General features: G+C 38.3%; 1 protein-coding gene across 2 annotated transcripts in view; it reads left to right on the top strand.

The window, feature by feature from the left end:
- Nucleotides 1-22,186, top strand: part of SPPL3 (signal peptide peptidase like 3) — a 139,929-nt gene that overhangs the window by 77,532 nt on the left and 40,211 nt on the right. For both annotated transcript variants that reach the window (XM_072802830.1, XM_072802827.1), the window contains one exon: nucleotides 19,882-19,959. In XM_072802830.1, coding sequence (XP_072658931.1) covers nucleotides 19,882-19,959 — 78 coding nt within the window. The remainder of the gene's footprint in view (nucleotides 1-19,881; nucleotides 19,960-22,186) is intronic.

Genomic DNA, 22,186 nt, shown 5'->3' with positions numbered 1-22,186 from the left:
TTACCCCTTCTGTTTCTACTTACTTATCTGGGCTTTCTCACTTAAGGTCTGGATTCTGTAAGAGCTTTATTTAGTCTTCTTCATTCCAGTCTCGTCTCTTCTGCCTCTTCCTTCTACACTGGATATTTCTACCTGATTGATTTTTCCAAAATATTATTGTATTATTTTTATGGTTTTATTCCATTGACAAAAGTAGTATATCTAGGTGAGCTCAAAAACTCCAGCAGATAAAATCCTACTGACAAACCCAGAATCCTAGTACACCATATTTTAACCTGCTTACTTAAATAGAAGCTAATCTTTCAGTTAGTTTCTCTGGAATTCTACTCTTTTGTGAGACAAGAGAGACTTGGTCCTATTGATACTATTCTTCTCATGTACCTATGTCCTCTTCCCAGAGTTTTAAGAATTTAGTAATAAAGATGTTCCATTTGTTACTAAATATAATGACTGCCCAGTAGATTTAAGGTAGTGTCCTATAGGGGAGAACATACTATGAGAAAAGGACTAAAGGGTCTGTTTACTCTTTAATGTTTGTTTAGTCCCATCTGCAAATAAACTTCCTAAATATATATTTTTTAAAGATTTATTTACTAGAGAGGGATCCCTGGGTGGCGCAGTGGTTTGGCGCCTGCCTTTGGCCCAGGGCGCGATCCTGGAGACTCGGGATCGAATCCCACGTCGGGCTCCCTGCATGGAGCCTGCTTCTCCCTCTGCCTGTGTCTCTGCCTCTCTCTCTCTCTCTCTGTGACTATCATGAATAAATAAATAAAATCTTTAAAAAAAAAAAAAAAGATTTATTTACTAGAGAGCACAAGCAGGAGGAGCAGGCAGGAGGAGAGGGAGAATAAGGGTCCTTACTGAGCAGAGAGCCCAGTGTGGGTCTCTTTTTTTTTTTTTTTTTTAATTTTTATTTATTTATGATAGTCACAGAGAGAGAGAGAGAGGCGCAGAGACACAGGCAGAGGGAGAAGCAGGCTCCATGCACCGGGAGCCCGACGTGGGATTCGATCCCAGGTCTCCAGGATCGCGCCCTGGGCCAAAGGCAGGCGCCAAACCGCTGCGCCACCCGGGGATCCCTCAGTGTGGGTCTCGATCCCAGAACTCTGAGATCATGACCTGAGCCAAAGGCAGATGCTTATACAACTGAACCACCCAAGCACACGTCCAAAAATGTTTTTAAAAATCTGTTAAAGGGGCATCCTGTTGCCTGGATGGCTCAGTTGGTTGAGTGTCTGAATCTTGGTTTTGGCTCAGGTTGTGGTTTTAGGGTTATGGGATTGAGCCCCAGGTGGGCTCCTCATTCAGTGGGGAGTCTGCTTAAGATTCTCTCTCCTTCTGCCTCTTCCCCCCCCTTGTGCTCTCGTACTTGTTAATGAATGAATGAATGAATGAATGAATGAATGAATAAATAAATAAAATCTTTTAAAAATCTGTTAAACTGGGATTGAGCCTCGTGTTGGGCTTCCTGCTCAGTGGGGAATCTGCTTCTCCTACTTCCTCTCCCTCTCCCCCAACTTGTTGTCTCTCTCTCTCTCTCTCAAGTGAATAAATCTTTTTAAAAATCTGCAATTGTAGCTGCTTAATTTTTTAAAATAATTTTTTATTTGATTTTGTTTATTTATGAGAGACAGAGAGAGAGAGAGGCAGAGACATAGGCAGAGGGAGAAGCAGGCTCCATGCAGGGAGCCCTATATGGGACTCGATCCTGGGACCCAGGATCATGCCTTGAGCCAAAGGCAGATGCTCAACTGCTGAGCCACCCACGTGTCCCTGCTTAAAATGTTTTAAACTGCCTTTTCAAATGCATTAGAGTATAAGAGTTTGTTGCCATTTCCTGAGTGAATAAAGGGGTGAGTAACCAGAAAAATAACATTTACCTGCAAGTAGCATTTAGTGCTGAATCAAGACCTCAATTGATGTGATTATATGACCAAATAAATAAATCTTAAAATATACAGGTAATTGTAACAGGGCTTTTAAAGTTTAAGGAAACCTTTATCTTTAAATTTGGCTTTTTAAAAATAAATTCTCCTATAGATGGGATGTTACATTTAACTGTAGAACATAAGCTTTTAGCATTTGGTTAAAAATAAATGAAAAATATAGCCAAATCAGAAATCACAAGCACTTCTTTTTCTTAATGTGCCCTCTAAGATCCTAAACACAATTTTTAAAAATGTTCATGTTGTTTTAAAAACTCCCATAATACAAAAATGTGAAATAGTCCCATTTTTAATAAAAGTGGGATTATGTGATATATTGGCTTTAGCCTGCTTCTTCCTGTAATAGTTTTCCATGCTATCCTTTTAAAATTTTTTCATAGATTGAATTATACAAAACACAATGACTATAGTAAAAAGAAAAAGGTTGATTAACCTCACTATGTTTCAGTTACTTCATCTGCAAAAGTATTTAATACACTGCTTGACACAGTACTCAATAGAAGATTGTTACTTGGAGTCATCAGCTTATAGACATGGTAACTGAACACGTGACAGTGGACAGTGTCACTCAAAGACAGTGTGTGGAGTAAGGAGTGAAGGGAACTAATGACAGAACTCTGATGGGCAGAAGAAAAGGAGACTAAGAAGTTTAGGAGCCAGAGGGATAGGAACAAATCCAGAAGAAAATTGTGGAAGCTGGGACAAAATGGTTTCAGAAAAAGGAGGCGGTCATTATTGTCAGATCAGCAAGGGGCCAGAGGGAGCAGCATGTCAAGATACTGACTGAAGTTTATTAGATGAAACAAGATTGTTGCTGATCTAGGGGAGAGGGAGAGTTTATTCCATGGAGTACTGAGGGCAAGAGCTAGAGTGTGTCAAGAAGATACTGGCAGAGATGGCAACCCAGCTTGAATCTCTAGAAGGTTGAACCTGGCCTGTTTAACCTTACTGGCCTCCCCCCTCCCACTACTTCACCCATCCACACAGTGGTGCAACCCCCAACAGATACTCTTTTTTTTTTTTTTAAATGAGTGGTTTTTTTCTTTTTATTTATTTATTTTTTTAATTTTTATTGATTTATGATAGTCACAGAGAGAGAGAGAGGCAGAGACACAGGCAGAGGGAGAAGCAGGCTCCATGCACCGGGAGCCCGATGCGGGACTTGATCCCGGGTCTCCAGGATCGTGCCCTGGGCCAAAGGCAGGCGCCAAACCGCTGCGCCACCCAGGGATCCCCCCAACAGATACTCTTGTGGGAGTACGTTCTAGCTCTTGCTCATTCTCTTGCTCCGTCTTTCCCACCCATGCTTACTCCCTCACATCTGTTGCTTCTCTTGCTCATTTTTCTCTAGCCCAGCTAAACTACTGGACTGTTGGTAACCTCCTAATATACCAGACTCTCACAGCGGCCTCCAAGCTGAGCTTCTACACCTCTCCACGTAATTTGATAGCTTCTGTCAGATTACTTCTGTCTTTCCTCATCAGACAATACTTGGTGGGTGATAGGGAGCTGGGTCTTTATCTTGGAGTGCCAGCACTTATTAGAGTACTAATTTCAATAGTCATACATGGAGTGATGCATTAGATAGGATAGGACAGTGACAAAAGCAGTTATTACTGTTGGAGTGTATAACAGATGTTAGATTTTGCAAGATGATGATGATGGAGATTTCTTGGGTTTTAGATGTGTTGAATTTGAGGTGACTATAGTATATACAGGTGGGAAATACCTTCATAGGAATTGGCGATTTCTTACCAAAATTCAGACTGTCTTAGAAATTCCTCTTGTTCTGGGACATTCCTTTTAAATCTGGTTCTTCACAGAAGTAATGGAAGCACTGTGACTTAAATTGTGAGACTTTTTGCTTCTTTACAGAAATAGGTTTATCACTAGGAGAGATTAGCTGCCAAGAAAGGACTAAATGTCAACCTGTAGCATTCACCTTTTTTTTTTTTTTTTTTTTAAGATTTATTTCGGAGAGAGTGTGCACACATGAGGGCGGAAAGGGAAAGAATCACAAGTAGACTCCCCTGATGAGTGCAGAGCCCAAAGCAGGGCTCCGTCTCAAGACCCTTAGATCATGATGTGAGCCAAAATCAAGAGTCAGATGCTTAACTGACTGAGCTACCCAGATGCCCCTGTAGCACTGACTTTTATAAGTCTTGCAAAATAATCATCTTAAAGTCCAGAGTTTGGAATTGTGTGCATGCTTTCGAGACTTTGTTTACAGAATTATATGTGTATCTATTATCAGCATGATAAATGGCAGAGAATAATCTTGTAATGAGACTCATGAAGTAAAAATCAGTTTGCTGCATGATTTTAAGAGCAGTGTTAGGGCAGCCCCGGTGGCCCAGTGGTTTAGCGCTGCCTTCAGCCTGGGTGTGATCCTGGGGACCCGGGATCGAGTCCCACATCGGGCTCCCTGCGTGGAGCCTACTTCTCCCTCTGCCTGTGTCTCTGCCTTTGTGTGTGTGTGTGTGTGTGTGTGTCTGTCATGAATAAATAAATAAAATCTTAAAAAAAGAGCAATGTTAAAAAAAATCCCCTCTTGTTTTTTGGAAAATTTTATTGTAGTAAAATAAATATAAAAGTTGCCAGTTTAACCATTTGTGAGTATACAGATCATTGGCATTAAGTCCATTCACTTTTGTGCAGCCACCGTCACTCTCCATTTCTGGAGCTTTTTCATCATCCCAAACAATTCTGTACCCATTAAACAATGACTCTCAGTCCTGGCAACTTCTACTTTCTCTCTCTATGAATTTACCTGGTCTAGGTCCCTCACATAAGTGAAATTAAACACTATTTGTCCTTTTGTGTCTGGCTTATTTCACTTGCCATGTTTTCAGAGATCATCTATGTGGTAGCATGTTTTGAAATTGCTTTCCTTTTCAAGGCTGCATAATATTCAGTTGTGTGTATACACCACATTTGCTTTGTCCATTCTTTCATTGATGGACACTTTGGTTGCTTCCATGTTAGGCTGTTGTGAATTATGTTGCTGTGAACATGCATACAAGTATCTGAGTCCTTGCTTTCAGGTGTTTTGGGTATATACATAGGCCTTACTAATTTTTATGGGCACATATCATGAGAGAGTACTCAGACATGCAGGAATAGTTCCTTTATGAAATATTAATCTTGGCCAGTATGTTAACACAAAGTTTTGTAAATTTGTAAGAAACTTTATTTAGTTCAAGTTCTAGAGCAGTCTTGGATAAGTGATACAAAAATGTCTTTGAAAGCTGCATTATAATTTCTTTTCTAAAAATGAGTTCCTTGGTCAAAAGAAAATACATAAACCATTCTATTCCAGCTTGTACCTGGAATAAAACCAACTGCCTAGATTTTCCCCTTGCCTTAAAAATATATGTTACAGCTAATACAGGGCTATTTCTGGCTGTTGATGTTTTAACACAGAGGTCACAATTATGTTGTTGAGTGTATGCTCAAATCACCAAAGAATGCACATGCTTTTGAAATTGTGATATGAGGACCTGTCTAAAAGAGTAACTCATAGGAAAGAATGGAAACATATTGCCATGGAATCCTTCAGTGTGGGGTCTTCTTTCTATTTCACTGGAGCCCAGTAAACCCTTTATCTGTCCTATACAATAAAATCCATCTGAAATAAAAATGACTACCGATTATCTTTGATGCCTTGGAGACTAGTACCTTTCTATCATAGGAATTTGCTCAGTCTGCAGATTTTGCATCTCTAATGAAAATAATTTTTCACTGTACTGGCTGCTAAAATGTAAAATATTAACATATGGTACCTCTCATATATGTTCTTTTTGTAAAGTATTTGGTGATAATGAAGGGATATGAAAGAATAAAAATTCTTCATTTTAATGCAAAAATATTTTGATATTGGAAATCCACCCATCTTCATGGTGTGATTCAGAGATGTTTGTGACTCTTACTAGACTACACACACACACACACACACACACACACACACACACACCCCTCTGTGCAAAGCAGGAAATAGTGCCTCTCTGGCCCCAGTGGGCTCAGGCTCATAAATCACCTTTGTGAAAGGAAAAGATGCCCCTCCCACCAGGTGGTTGCTTCCACCCATTAGGACACAAGGTTTTGCTCATCAAGTTTTGTTCCCAATGTCAAGCTGCATTTTCTAGGAGGAAAGGAGTAGGTTGTATTTTCACATTTGCTGGCCCTGTTACCCAGGTGGCCTTGTATAGTAACAGCAGTATACAAGGATGAGTAAACTTTTTCCACAAGGGACTAGGTAGTAAAATTTTTTTTAAAGATTTATTTATTTATTTATGATAGAGAGAGAGAGAGAGAGGCAGAGACACAGGAGGAGGGAGAAGCAGGCTGCACGCCGGGAGCCCAATGCGGGACTCCATCCCAGGTCTGCAGGACCGCGCCCTGGGCCAAAGGCAGGCGCTAAACCGCTGAGCCACCCAGGGATCCCCTAGGTAGTAAATATTTTGAGCTTTATGAGCCCTTTGGAAATTGTTACAACTATATAACTGCCATTGAAGTACTAGAGCAGCAAAAAACAATACCTGAATGAATGAGCTTGACTCTGTTTACTGGAATAACAGGAGGCCGTAGTTTGTCCACTCTTGGTATGTGGCAACCCATAGCACCTCCTATAACACTTTATTTCTCTATTAAAACATTACATTCTGTCACCTTGTGTCTTTTTTACACACTTTTTTCTTAATTGACTGTCTTACTTTGTATCTTGCACATAAAGATTTAATTTATTAAAATTTTACTAAGATTACCTATTCCATTATGAAGCTTAGGATACATATTTGGAGGGTTTTTTTTTTAAGGTTTTATTTATTTATTCATGAGGGACACACACAGAGAGAGGGACAGAGACACAGGCAGAGGGAGAAGCGGGCCCCCATGCACGGAGCCCGGTGTGGGACTTGATCTCAGGACTCCAGGGTCACGCCCTAAGCCGAAGGCAGGTGCTAAACCGCTGAGCCACCCAGGGATCCCCTTTATTTGGTTTTCTTTTCTTAAAATGTGAAAAAATATGGAAGAGGATTGTAGACATTATAACGTTAGACAAATATTTCAGATAAAAATACAAATCCAGGGGCATCTGGGTGGCTCAGTCATTTAAGCTTCCAACTCTTGGTTTTTGCTCAGGTCATGATCTCGCGGTTGTAAGACCAAGCCCTGCATTGGATCTATGCTCAATGCAAAGTCAGCGTCAAATTCCTTCTCCTTCTGCCCCTCCCTACTCTTGCACATGCATGCACGCGCTCTCTCTCATATAAATAATTTGTAAAAAAAATACAAATTAAATCCTCTTTCAATATGCTCTACCTTAAAGGGAAAGACTGTAGCATTTCTAAGGCCTGGTAAATAAGTCATTCTGCATATCATATTTAAAGCCAAAAATCTTACATAGCAAAAAATGTGTTCAGTCTTCTTGGTGTTTTGTGATTTTAGAATTGCATATGAGAAAATGCTAGCAATCTGTATAGCCAGGGCTTGTGGGCAAATGTGTAAGGCAGTGGTTCTCAAAGTGTGACCCTTGAATCCCTTCTCAGACCCTTTCAGGGGGCCTCTGAGGTCAAACTGCATAATGCCATTAAAGTTATTTGTCTTTTTCGTTTTGACTTTTTTTTCTTATGGTGAAAAGTGGTGATGAGTAAAACCACTGCTGGGCTGTAACAGGAATCAAGGCAGTGGCATCAAACTATTCTAGTAATAACTATATTCTTCACCTCCATGCATATACCGTTAAAAAATAAAACCAGTTTCACTTAGGGTGAAGCAGTGAAAATTACTTTTAATGAATCTCAGCCCTTGAGAACACCTTTTATTTTTTTTTTAAGATTATTTATTTATTCATGAGAGACACAGAGAGAGAGAGGTAGAAGACACAGGGAGAGGGAGAAGCAGGCTCCATGCAGGGAGCCTGACGTGGGACTCGATCCCGGGTCTCCAGGATCAGGCCCTGGGCTGAAGGCAGTGCTGAACTGCTGAGCCACCCGGGCTCCCACTTTTTAAAGATTTTATTTATTTATTCATGAGAGGCAGAGACATAGGCAGAGGGAGAGGCAGGCTCTTTGTGCTGAGCCTGATGCAGGACTTAATCCCAGGACTCCAGGACTACAACCTGAGCCAAAGGCAGGCACTCAACCACTGAGCCACCCAGGTGCCCAAGAACACATTTTTATTTTTTTTTTATTTTTTAATTTTTTTTAGAACACATTTTTAGATAATGAAATGGAAAATTCTGATTAAGCACTTCTGTATACTAAAGTACCATTGGTTTTCTTGAAAAAACACTTGTACAGTCATGTGAGATGCTAGCTGATGAACTGGCCACTTTTTTCTTGGAACATTTATTTTTACTTAAAGAATGACTAGTGGACAACTAGAGTTATTTACACCTTGACAGTTTCTCCAAAATGAATAAAGTGATCCTGTCACTTAAAAAACAAAACAAAACAAGGGCCTCCGGGTGGCTCAGTCAGTTGAGTGTCTGCCTTTGGTAGAGGTCATGATCCCAGGGTCCTAAAGTCAAGCTCGCATTGGGCTCCCTGCTCATTGGTTAGTCAGCTTCTCCCTCTGTCTCAGCCCCTCTTCCTCCACTTGTGCTCTGTCTCTTGTTTTCTCTCTCAAATAAATGCATAAAAGTCTTTTTAAAAAAAAGATAATCTCGCCAGTGATAAAATTTGACTTTTTAGTGAGAATTTAAATTTTGGAAATTTTATATCTGTTATCATTAGCCTCAGGAATGATATTAACAAATGTGGTTTTTCAGATATTGTATAATAAAATGTGACGTGTGGAAAAGCTACATAACCTTTTTTTTTAAGACTTTATTTATTCATGAGAGACACAAAGAGAGGCAGAGACACAGGCAGAGGGAGAAGCAGGCCTCCTGCAAGGAACCAGATGTGGGACTTGATTCTGGACTCCAGGATCACACCCTCCTGAGTCGGAGGCAGATGCTCAACCACTGAGCCATTCAGGCATCCCAAAAGCTACATAACTTAATGAATGCTTGTTTTCCAGATGGCCATTGTGTGATGTTACAAAATCATCCGTGGGTAAAGGATCCATTCAAAGTAGAGCATAATCCATTGGATTTTAAAATAATAACAAAATTCACTGATATGGTATCATATTTCACATTGAAACTAACCTTTAAGAAATTACCACTTGTTGATGTATAGTATCTATCAAAGAAGAGTATCCTCAGTTATCTAAAAATGTTACTACAGTACTCCTTTTCTAATTGCCCATCTGTTTAAGGCCAGATTTCATTCTCCATAGCATTCAACTAAAGTAACATATGGCAACCCACTGAATGCAGAAGCAAGTATGAGAATCTGGTTATATCTTCCTTTTAAGCCAGACATTTAAAGAGTTGTGTAGAAATGTAAGAGGATGCCCCTTGTCTCTCCAAATTGTATTGAAGAACAGTTCTTTTCCTTTAATAAAAAATGTATGCTTAGGGTGCTTGGGTGGTATAGTTGGTTAAGCATTGGCCTCTTGGTTTTGGCTGAAGTCATGATCTCAGGCTCTTGAGATCAAGCCCTGCATCAGACTCCGAGCTCAATATCAACCAAGCACAGAGTTTGCGTGAGACACTCTCCCTCTCTACCCCTATCCCTCTGCTCTTTCTTTCTCTCTCTAAAGTAAACAAATAAATCTTAAAAAGAATTATGCTCACTAGGCACTTGGGTGGCTTAGTCCGTTAAGTGTCTGCCTTTGGCTCAGGTCATCATCCCTGGTTCCTAGGATTGAGCCCAGGTGGAGCTCCCTCCTCAGCGGGGAGCCTGTTTCTCCCTTTGCAACTCCTGCTGGTGCTCTTTAGCTGTGACTCTCTCTCTCTCAAATAATAAAACCTTTTCAAATAAATAATAATAAAATTATACTAGTATGCAATATTTTTATTATATTTAAATGAGTTAGTAAATGTTTTTAATTTTTGTTTTAATTTAGTTCTAATAGTTACTACCCACGGGAACAAAAGTGTTAAGGGGTCTTCATTTCAAGTGTGTAAATAATTTCAAGATGATAACGTTTGCAAAGTGCTAGTCTAGGGCACTGTCTGTGCCAGGTTGGAATATTAGTTGCTTGGTTTGTTGGATGAACAAGAATGCTTTCATTGTATAGCTGGAAGGCTGACACATAGAACACATTATAGGACAGTACTCTCTGTGTCTCAGTTTGGCATGATTTTTAGCAGGATATGTGTTATAATAAGCACTTGCTGGTAAAGCAGCTAGAAATATTTGACTGTAGAGCAATTACTAAATAAAATCTAGTGTGGCTCTAAAAATCTTAGGGTGCAGAATATAATCTTACTGTATATGAGACAACTTTCTGGTAGCTTTTTGTCATTGTCTATTATGACTTGGGGGGAATGTAATGAAAGAACTAGAGCTTTTCATAGTGACCATATAAAATATCTCAACAGCAAACCTGTACTAATACATCACTTGGCAAAGTCTCCCAAGTCTGTCTGCAATACATTTGGCTAACCTGATTTTGGCATGTCTTTTTTTTTTTTTTTTTTTTTTTTTTTGATTTTGGCATGTCTAAAATGCATGTATTTCGTTTCTTTTTGCATTTCAATAGGAATTCTTTTGTTTGAGCGTAGAGTATGTTCCTGTCTTTAATGTGCATTCAGTCTCTGGAAAAAGCACCTCACTAGGAGGTCTTGAGAGATGCCACATTTCTGCTGATGGCTTTGGGAGAGTCTGAAGTGTGGAGGCTATGAAATAGATAAGATTGCAGGGCTTTGATTTCCTAGAATTGTCCAGACTACCTACCCTTTTTCCTTGGAATCCTTTTCCCTCCTTGCATACCCTACTCTGGTTGTACCCCCTAAACCCAGACCCCAACTCCTGTATGTAACGTTCTAGAATCTCTGCGTACTTCTGAAGTGCTGATGAATCTTTCTTCACCACTTTTTGTGGACAAAAAGAAGAGAGAGGTATGGATGAGGCCCTCTTCTCCCCATCATTATCAGCAGTGGAAACCCCTTTATTAATCAGTCTGTTTGACAAAGGAACAAAAGAGCTGTAGGTTAGACTCTGGGCTGGCCAGTTTTTTTAGAAAGTGACTGAAGAGGAATTTTCTTTGGGTTGATTAAACCAACCAGTTATGGAATTAGTAAGTCATGGGTATTAAAGGCACAGCATAAGGAATATAAGCAATGATATTATAATAGTTGTAGGTACCAGTTGTATGGTAGCTTGTGTTGAACTTAGCATAGTGTATATATTTGGTGAATCTCACTATGTTATACACCTGAAACTTTTAATGTAACATTGTATGTCAACTATCCTCAAATTTTAAAAAAGTAAATACCGGTCTTTAGTGCCTGGAAACAGTGCTAATATACCTATAACATGCCAGTGATCAGCCAAACGTAAGAGGTAATACTTAATTTTTTTTGAGGAAACACAAAATGAATACCTAGAATCTTGAAAATAAAAATTACTTGGACCTTCAAGTTTATCTAGGCAAAAAGAGGATTTTATAGAGACGAGAAAAATGTAAAGGCTTAACCAGGGAAGAGCAAACGGCTAGTTATAGTATAATTAAAGATAGAAACTAGAGCTTCCTGACTCCTCTAAAGTTTGTAATCAGATGGTCAAGTCAATTTGAGAGACTCTGGAGTAAGGCTGCCTATATTCAGAACTGCACCTGACTCCTCACCTTGGAATGGTGATAATCACACAGGCCCACAATTCCCAAATCCCAAATTCTGAAAACCCAGAGTTTTTCTGTAATTCATTTGGAAGCAAAACCTGACCTAAGTTGATACGAAGCAGTTTCTAATCTTTATCTTCTTTAGTGCAGTTATCCATGTTTCACTACAGAAACATTAATATTTGATTGAAGGGTACTACACTAGACCTCATTGAGGGTGTTTCCGTATAAGATCCAAAAAATTCTGAATTCTGCAACACCTCTTTCCACAGATATTGTTTTGGGTAAGGGGTTGTGGACATGTAGGACCTAACCTTATAGAATGGCTGTGAGAATTAAGCGCTCAGTAAAATGTCAGATGTGACAGTTTTTTGCCTCAATGGAAATGTTCTTTATCTGGCCATTTAGTACAGTAGCCACCAGCTATTGGACACTTAAAAGTTGACTAGTATAACCAATGAAACAAAATCTTAATTAAATTTAAAAATTTAATTGTAGTTAGTAGCCATTTTAGGGCTAGTGGCTGCTATATTGAACAGTGCAGTTTGATATTTACGTTGATGTTCCATTCAGTCTTTACTTCTGCTGTTTTTGTAATTATATTTTTGTATAAAATACAAGATGACCCAGCAGACTGTTGGCTAAGACAACTGGTGTGAGGGGGAGAACTTGTGTTTCCGACCACATCCTAGGCTTATCATCAGCAAGTGTCTTCTGTCCTTAGGGCTTTTTAAAGACTTAGTATTAATAGTAAAGTGTTACCTATTTCTACTTAAACTTGGCACAAGTGACCGCTAATGAAATAAACTTAAGTGATTCATAAAACAATACATCTCTGCAAAGAAGTCCCTACACTTAAGAGAATGTAAGAGGCAGAAAGTTTTCTGGTAAATGTGGAAAAAGAAAAACTTCGTAGTCAAGTTGTTTTAGAATATCAGAATGTTTTAACATGTTCAGTGTCAGTGACAAAATGTGCTAGCATGTTCACATTTCATAAGCAGATGTTTTCCAAAAATGATTTCTGTACATGTTTGAAATGTAATATGTATAATACCAGTGTTTTTGATAGGCTCTAGGCCTGACAGGGGTTGTTAGAGCACATCTGCCAGAACAGAAGATGCAATGCTTCCTCATGTTTTTCACACAAGATTTGACTCTTCAGTGTCAGGACATGGACATTATCTTTACCTGTGGGACTCCATAGTTTGCCTTTGAAAAAAGTGCAACAGAAATGTAGGCACAGGTGTCCATTTGTTTCTGTTGAGGTTAGAAAGAACAGTCTACTCTCCTAATTTAGAAAGTCAAGTTAAGAGAAAAAGTGTGAAGCATTGGGAGATCCTGCTGTTGTTAATACCTCTGAAATGAGAATTTTATTTTTTTTTAATTTTTATTTATCTATGATAGTCACACAGAGAAAGAGAGAGAGAGAGAGAGGCAGAGACATAGGCAGAGGGAGAAGCAGGTTCCATGCACCGGGAGCCCGATGTGGGACTCGATCCCGGGTCTCCAGGATCGCGCCCTGGGCCAAAGGCAGGTGCCAAACCGCTGCGCCACCCAGGGATCCCTGAAATGAGAATTTTAGACAGTGTGTATGCTAAAAGTTATGTCCATTGAACCTAGAAGATTTCTCTCGAAGAAAAGAAAAAAAAAGAATGCCTTCTCTATTGTCAGGTTTTCCATGTCTTAATTTTATACCAAAAGGTAAGGCGATAGAAAATAATAGTTTCTGGTATGTAGAAAGAGTAAGTTATAGAAGAATATGTATGTGTCGTTTTTATGGTATTTTTACATTTTGCATACACCATTTATATGGAAGGGTACACACACCAAATTGTAAGCAAATGTCTCCTCCTAGGGAATGGGAGTGCAGAGAAGGGGGAGAGAGGCACTTATACTTTTGTTTATTACCTATTATTTGGGTTTTTACAATGAACATGGATTACTTTTGTAATTTTTAAAATGATTTTTATTTATTTGAGACAAGAGTGTGAACAGGAGGAAGAGTACAGAGGGACAAGCCGACTCTGTGCTCAGTACAGAGCCCGACATGGGGCTTGAGCTCATGACTGAGATTATGACCACTGAAATCAAGAGTCGGACACTAAATTGACTGAGCCACTCAGGTGCCCCAATTTTTTAATTTTTTAAAAAGAATATTGATACTGTTTTAAAAATACAAATTGGCTAACATTATTTTTAATCGTATTCTGTATAATAAATCCTTCATGTTAAAAAGCTTTTTGTAAAATTTCTATGACAGTAGTTTGAGTTGAAAAATCTATAACAATAAAAAGAAAATCTATGACATTTCAAATAATGTCCATGAAATAATTTATAATTTCCAATTATGTGATACTTGGTACAGTTTGCAATGTAATAAGTTTTTTAAGTTTTGTTATAAAATACCATGGATATATCAAGAGTGAGCTTTTCTCCAGATTTTCATGTATAAATTAGAAAAATAAAACTATTCAGTCCAGAAGAAACCACTTTCTGAAATTATGTGTTTAGTTCTATAGTGGGTAACACGCTTAGGCTGATGGTAGCCCTGGTCAGCCTCTTTAGAAGGTATTTTGCACATGGTCAAATCCTTGCCTTGAAAAAGACTGAAGAAAATCAGTGACTACAAGATGGTCAGCCACAGAGACCAGAGCACAATCCAGAGGATCCATGGAAGACCAAGAGCTGGTTTTAATTAACAGTTCAACCTCAGACGTCTAGAAGTCTTCAATGATGAGTCTCTGGAGAGTCTCCACAGATTTGAGAGATGTAGCAAAAGGAATAAACAATAATATGAAATCTTAAGATACCGATTTGGGAAGTTTAGGCTCTAATCTACCTTTTACATAATGACAATATGCTTCAGAATACAAAGGGTACAAAAAAGCCAAGCCATCCAATCCAAGTAAAACACTAACAAAAGAAAAATTCCTTTAAAAAGGAAAAAAGAAAATCTGCCTTTATTTTTATAGACTCCAAGTCTGGAAAAAATTTGATATTCTTTTAAAAATGCCTGCTAGCCTTTAATCATGTGAAAAGCTGCTTACATTCACTTTTAATCAATTTTAAATTTTAATTACACCAGAAAATTAATGCAAATGAAAGCCATATTAAGATACCAATTTTCATGTTTCAGATTGGTAAAAATTCCAAAATTAAAAGAGTCACTTTTGGCAAGGCTTTGGAAAGTGGAACTCTATGTAATCTGCTGCTGGTGAGAATGCAAAATGATATAAGGTCTCTAGAAGGCAGTTTGGCAACATCTATCAAATTACATGTACATTTCCTCTGGGATCCAGCAGTTTCATTTTTAAGACCTTTCTTTTGTTCTACACAGACGGGTCATTTCATGTGTGCATTGCAGGTATAATTTACACAGCTCTTTATTGCAGAAGTATGGGTAACAGAATTTTTGGGACAACCACAATATCCACATCAAAAGGGGATTTGTTTTAAAAAAATCTTTTTAGTGTATCTGTAATAGAATTAGATGAATAGAATACTGTATAGATGCTTAAAGAAAATTTTAAAAATCTGCACATATTGATATATAGGAAGATCTCTAGGCTATATTGTAAAAAGAGCTTGAGAGGAATGCATAGTCTCATCTTTTGTGTAAGAAATGTTGAGAAATAGGGATCCCTGGGTGGCGCAGCGGTTTGGCGCCTGCCTTTGGGCCAGGGCGTGATCCTGGAGACCCGGGATCAAATCCCACATCGGGCTCCCGGTGCATGGAGCCTGCTTCTCCCTCTGCCTGTGTCTCTGCCTCTCTCTCTCTCTCTCTCTGTGACTATCATAAAATAAATAAAAATTTTAAAAAAAGTTGAGAAATAATATGTATTTGTTATATATTCTAGAAGACCCTATAAGAAACTAATAAAAATAGTTAACTAAAGAGGACCAGGCAGGGGGTGCCTGTGGATGGATGGCTGCTCAGTTGGCTATCTCTCTCAAATAAATAAAATATTTTTAAAAAACCGATAAAGAGGACCTGGGGAAAACTAAGTGGGAGTGAGACTTTCTGGTGTGTACCTTTTAATATACATAGTTTTAATTTTTGTACTATATGAATAGATTAGGTTTTCCAAAAAAAATTTTTTTTTAATTTTAAGAAAATGTACCTTCTCAACAGAGGTCATGTGTTTTCAGAATAATAAGAAGAGATATGTACAAAAAACATAATGTCAAAGCAAGAAACATAATTCTAAAATAAAGAGAAATTGATTGAATTGGTTTTCCTAATATATGAAATGTCTTGTGGTAGTTAAGCCCTGTCTGCGTCATCTGGTTGTCTGTCTGAAAGAGAACACGTTGGCCAACCATAACTATATTGCTTAACACAGGCTAGCAGAGAGGCTAGGGTGGTTGTCCTGTCTCCTGCATTACCATTCCCTTTGCTGACTGAAATTTTGTTGTTGTGCCCAAGATTGCAAATCCGAGAAACCACCAAGGAGCCGACGCCGATGCAAACACACGAGGGTTTATTTACAAGCTCGAGCTAGGGTCCAAGTATACCCGACACAGCGGAGCAGGGACTTGGACCCCGAGACTAAGAGGAGACTAAGAGGCGTAGCAGCTTTATAGGGAGGGGCCAGTGGCCAATGGGATATGCAGAAAGTTACACAGTCATGTCGGTTCACACGCAGGTGGCCAATTGAATTACATCTTACCCTATAGTATCCATTTGAGCTGGCCTATTACTTTGGTCAGAATTGGCACGCAAAAGCAGGTTACATTGTTATGAGCCGATTTCCTATTAGGGTGTGCCCAGCGACTTGACTAGGGTGGGGCATCGCCTTAGCAATAAGCAGGTTATGTGGGGGTCATACAGGAGGTGGCAGGTGTAGCACAAAATGGAATCAGTCCTGCTCTGCTTGTCCAGGGGTAGGGGATTTTTGTTAAATTTCCTGGGTCCCACATTGTGAAGGGTTGGTTGCCTACTGTGGGGTGCTGTAGTTCAGAACTCATGACCCAGAACAGATGTTCCTGTATTCATCTGCCCCTCACACTGCTAACTGACCAATTTTCCTGTTACTGTGAAAAAAGGTGTTTTTTTTTTTAACTTTTTATTGTGGAAGTTTTCAAAATACACAAAAGTAGAGAGAAAAGAATTGATTCTTGAATAACATGGGTTTGAACTGAATAGGTCCACTTATACATAGATTTTTTTTTTTTGGTACATACATTACAGGACTATAAATGTATTTTCCTTATGGTTTCTTAACATTTCCTTTTCTCTAGCTTTATTAAAAGAATGTAATATGTAGTTTAACATACCAAGTATATTAGCCCACTGTTGATGTTATTGGTGAGGCTTTTGGTCAACAGTAGTTTATTAAGAGTTAAGTATCTGGGGAATCAAAAGTTGCACATGTATTTTTGACCGTGAAGGGGGTTAGCATCCCTGACCCCTATGTTGTTGAAGGGTAAGCTTTTATAATGAATTCCCATGAACCTATCCTTCTAGCTTCAATAATTAAAAATAATTTTGCCTTTAAAAAATCTATCCCTCTTACCTTTTTTTCTTCTGGGACATTTAAAAAAAGATTTTATTTATTTGCGAGAGTGAGAGCCAGCAGAGAAGAAGGAAGATGCTTAACTGACTGAGCCACCTGGGCGCCCCTTCCTGGGACATTTTTTAAAGATTTTATTTATTCATTCATGAGAGACACGGGGAGAGGGAGAAGCAGGCTCCCCATGGGGAGCTTGAATGCAGGATTCGATCCCAGGACCCCTGGATCACATCCTGAGCCAAAGACAGACACTCAGCCACTGAGCCACCCAGGCATCCCCTTTCCTGGGATGTTTTAAAGCAAACCTTAAATCCTGTCATTTTACCCAGAGTTCATTCAGTATATGCCTCTAATAACTAAAGATCCAAAAAAATGACACTACAGATCACAATATCTTATGAAATTTCACAGTGTGTCCTATTTTTTAGAAAGATTAAAGGAAACTTCTCTGTATTCACTAGTCTTTCCCTCCTCATTGGGATTATTTCCAGTCAGCATACACAAACGGTTGAGTATTTCCTATCTTAAAAAAATTTCAGGCCTGGGTGGCATAGTCAGCTGAGCATCTACTCTAGGTTTTGATTCAGGTGGTGATCTCAGGGTCATGGGATTGAGCCCTGCATGGGGCTCCACACTTAGTGTGGAGTCTGCTTAAAACTCTTTCTTCCTTCTTCTATCCCTCCCGCCCCCTGCACGTGCATGTGCTCTTGCTCTGTCTCTCTCTAAAATAAGTAAATCTTTAAAACAAAATTTTTTTTTCAGGCCTCCCTTATCCTTATGTTCCCTCCCACTACTGTTCCCTTCCTTGTGCCTTTCAAAAAGATTTCTGTTTCCATTCACCTAATTCTAACTTCTCAGCCAGTTCCAACCTGACCCCCATCACTGCCATGCCTAAGTGTTCTTGCTAAGGTAACAGGTGACTTACTAAAGAAATCCAAAGGACACTTCAGTTTTTATCTTACTGTCTCTGTAGCCTTCAGCACAGGTGACCTCTCCCTCCTAATATTAACAGTAGTTCTCATGTTCAGCTTATTATAGGAATTACCTTATTTGATTCTTTATTAGCTATTTAAGGTAGGTGTTGTCATTCCCATTTTGTAGGTGAAGAAGCTGCCCTTAGAGAGGTTGAGTAACTTCTGGTAAGCGGTAGAGCAAGGGTTTAATTTCAGGCACCATCTAATCCTGCTGCCTCTGTAAAACACTCTGGTCACTTACCATGCTATCCTGGGTTTTCTTTGCCTTTCATTTTGGGGTGTGTGTCTATGTGTTTTTGCAGCTTCTCCTTCTTCCTGACCTTTAAATTTTAGAAGTTTCTCAGGCCTTTCTCCTGGGTCCTCTTCTCACTGCTGCTAGGCAGTCTCACGCACACCTAGGGTTTCAGTTACCGTGTTGAAAGTGATGAGCTCCCAATATATATCTTTGGCTTAGAGCTGCTTCTGAGCTGTAGATCCACATATCCACCTGTCTCCTTAACAATCCAAAACCCAACATACAAGGAATCTGCTTCCATATGTTGCATTTTTTGCTTAATGGTATAGCCATCCACCAGCTGCTCACCAGAAAAGTGGGAATGCTCTCTTAGCTCCCATAAACAATCACCACGTCCATTATTGTGTCTTGTATCTCGCACGTTCATCTGTTCCCCAAAGGAAAGCTCACCCTTTCTGCCCAGATCTTCGATAGGATCCACCTATTATATATTATCAGAGGACCCTCTACTTGTCTGTCTGTCTCCCCTTTATAATATTTTCTATGATTATATTCACTGACTTATGTTAACTTTTTGTTTTCATTCCTTTAGAAAGAATGGAGTTTAATTTTTTTATTCTTTTAGAACATTCAGTGAGGGACCAAGACATTCTTCTTTGTTATTGTATCCCCAGTCACTAGCAGAGTGCCTGACACAGAGGCATCGTTAAATATTTGTTAAAAAATAAAGAGGAATTTGTTTTAGGAAAATCCCTAACAAGAATTAGTGTAAAGCGTTAACTCCTAGAGACAAACTTAGACACAGACTTCTGTTAGTCAAGCTGTAAAAGGGAGCTAAAGAATTGCCAGTAGTATTTAGAGAAGTGGGGTGTTTGGGGATGTAGCAGTTGCAGGACTTGTCATTATGTGTGTAAAGTAAGAGAAGGGGTGTTAAGGATGCAGCAGATTCTTAGCTTTGAACTGAGGGAAGCATGATTCCATTCCCTCAAGTATGATGGGAAAAACACCTTAATTTTGGACCTTGTTGTCTTGGAAGAAGTGGTGTAAGACACCCAGATGGAGAGAACCAGTGGGCAATTATAAAAATGGAAATGGAATTCAGGAGAGACACAGGCTTCACCTCATCACTGAGGAAAAGCAGTAAAATATTATTGACAGTTCAAATGTAAACTGGTAACAGTTTAATCACTGACACTTTTTGTCTTTGGCACAGTGATGGTAGATATTTTGGTGGTACTTAAATTTGGAGTGGATGCTGTAAGCATATGTGGTATACAGAGGTGGGATTTTTGCATTGATATCATTTAACATCCTGAGAGTGTTAACTAATAATGGCTGTGAACCTACACATGTATTCTTTATATTAAACTAGCAGATCTCATTTTAATTATGCTGTTTTGTTTTTGCTAATTTATATCCCCCCCCTTTTTTTTTTTTAACTTAAATGAAACTTTGTGGGGTAGAACTCCACCAAACTGTCAACTCCGGGAGGACTTGTGCTATGTGATTTAACTTTATCCCCCCTCTTATTTCTCTAGGGCATATTCCCTGGTGGATTCCAGTCAAGTGTCTACATTTCTGATTTCCATTCTACTTATAGTCTATGGTAGTTTCAGGTAAGTTGCTCTCAATATGGGATGGATTTCAATTGCTCTGAAAGTGTGAAAACTTACTGCTCTGTGAAGAGAAACATGACTAATAAGAATTGAGTTAGAAAAAGAAAAGAATTGAGTTAGAGTGGGATAATTCTGATATTTATTCTTTGGTTGGCTGCTGTTAAAACACTTCATTTTAGTGCAAACATGTAAAAATTGTTTAAAGATTAAAATTTTAAATTGCTTTAATTCTGGCTCTGAAAATAATGACTCACATTAAGTGTACTCATTGAAAAGGTCAAGAAGAGAATCCTTGACAGTGATTCTATAGTCTCAAAGGGGACAAAGAATGTTTTTCTTAATACAGAGGTATTGACATAGGTTGAGCCATATGCAGTTACTGATGGTCTGCTCTTTTGACTTACAGAAATGATTTCATATGGTTCACCTACTATTACTAGGATTGTGCCCAAGATCATTTACCAAGTTATTCTCTCTACTGACCTTGGCAATGCCGAGATCAGATCCTCTTGAAATCCCTGTCCTACCAAGGTAGCCATAGGAATAGAATACAAAGGAAAATCCAGAAGCTAGATACTTGGCTTCTTCTTTTCACTCCTTACTTGAAAGAGAGGAACTTCAGTGGTTGCATAATTTTTTAAAAGTTTATTCATGTTGTAGTGTGTGTCAGTATTTCATTCCTTTTTATTGTCCAATATCTTGTTTATCCGTGCATCAATTGATAGACATTTAGGTTGTTTCCACATTTGGGCTGCTGTGAACATTCATGTACAAGTTTGTGTGGAGACATAAGTTTTCATTTCTCTTAGATATATACCTAGGACTGAAATTGCTGGTCATATGGCAATTCTGTCTTTAACATTTTAAGAAACCGTCACTGTTTTTCAAAGCAGCTGCTTCATTTTACATTCCTACTGTCAATGTATGAGGGTTCCAATTTCTGGTATTATCTGTCTTTTGATTATAGATACTGTATTCTGCTGTTTTGGTGGATACGAAGTGGTATCTCAGTGTGGTTTTGATTTGCATTTCCTTAGTGACTAATGATGTTGATCAGCATCTTTTCATGTACTTATTTACCATATGTGTGTCATCTTTAGTGAAATGTCTGTTCAGAGCTTTTGCTCATTTTAAAATTATATTACCTTCTTATTGTTCTGAGAGTTCTTTATATATTATGGGTACACATCCTTTATCAGATAAATGCTTTCAAAGAGTTTCTCTTAGTCTGTGGGTTTGTCTTTCACTTTCTGTTTGGTTACAATATTTATTTAAAAAAAAAACTATATTTATTTTTTCCTAATAGATTGAGATAAAATGTCACTCTCTAGCAAAAATCTCTGGCATAAAAGTCTTATATTGTCTGTTAGTATAATCTTTCCAGTTCTCTTAGGTGGGAGGATTTTTGATTACCAATTTTATTTCTTCTTCTAAGTCTACTTGGATTTTCTATTTTTTCTTGAGTCAGTTTTGATAATTTGTGTCTTTCTAGGATTTGTGCATCTTTTCTAAATGATCTCATTTGTTGGCATCAGTTTGTTCAAATTGTCGATGTATAACTCATTTAATTTTTATTGATCGGTAGTGGTGTGTTCCCTCTTTAATTTTTTATTGTCATTTGTATCTTCTTATTTTTCCCTTGGTCAGTCTAGCTAAGGGCTTATTAATTTTGTTGATCTTTTCAAAGAACAACTTTTGGCTTCATTAATTTTTCTTTATTTTTTCTATTTTCTGTTTTCATTGATCTCCACTCTGATTTTTATTATTCCTTTCCCTTTGCTTACTTTGGGTTTAGTTTGTGCTTCTTTTCATAGTTCCTTAAAGTGAAAGCTGGAGTTAATTGATTTGAAACCTTTCTTCTTTTTTAACACAGGCAACTAAAGCTGCAGATTTCTCTCTAAGCATTGCTTCAGTTGCATCCCAAAAATTACATTTTCATTTCATTGAATTTAAGATATTTTCTAACTTCCCTGGTGATTTTTTTCTTTGACTCAGGGGTTCATTTTAAGTGTGTTGCTTACTTTCCTACTATTTGGTGATATTTTTAAATTTTCCCTGTTGAAAGGAATTTTAAAAACCTAATTCAATTCCTTTGTGGTTAGAGCCATAGTTTTTATGATTTCAGCCCTTTTAGATTTATTGAGACTTGTTTTATGGCCCAGCATATGATCTGTCCTGAAGAATGTTCCATGTGTGCAATTAGAAAAATCAGTCTTCAACAGAGGGT

Source organism: Canis lupus, chromosome 27 (assembly GCF_048164855.1).
Source record: "Canis lupus baileyi chromosome 27, mCanLup2.hap1, whole genome shotgun sequence".
NCBI lineage: Eukaryota > Metazoa > Chordata > Mammalia > Carnivora > Canidae > Canis > Canis lupus.
Note: the sequence above shows the minus strand (reverse complement) of the source record. Positions and strands in the feature narration are given on the sequence as shown.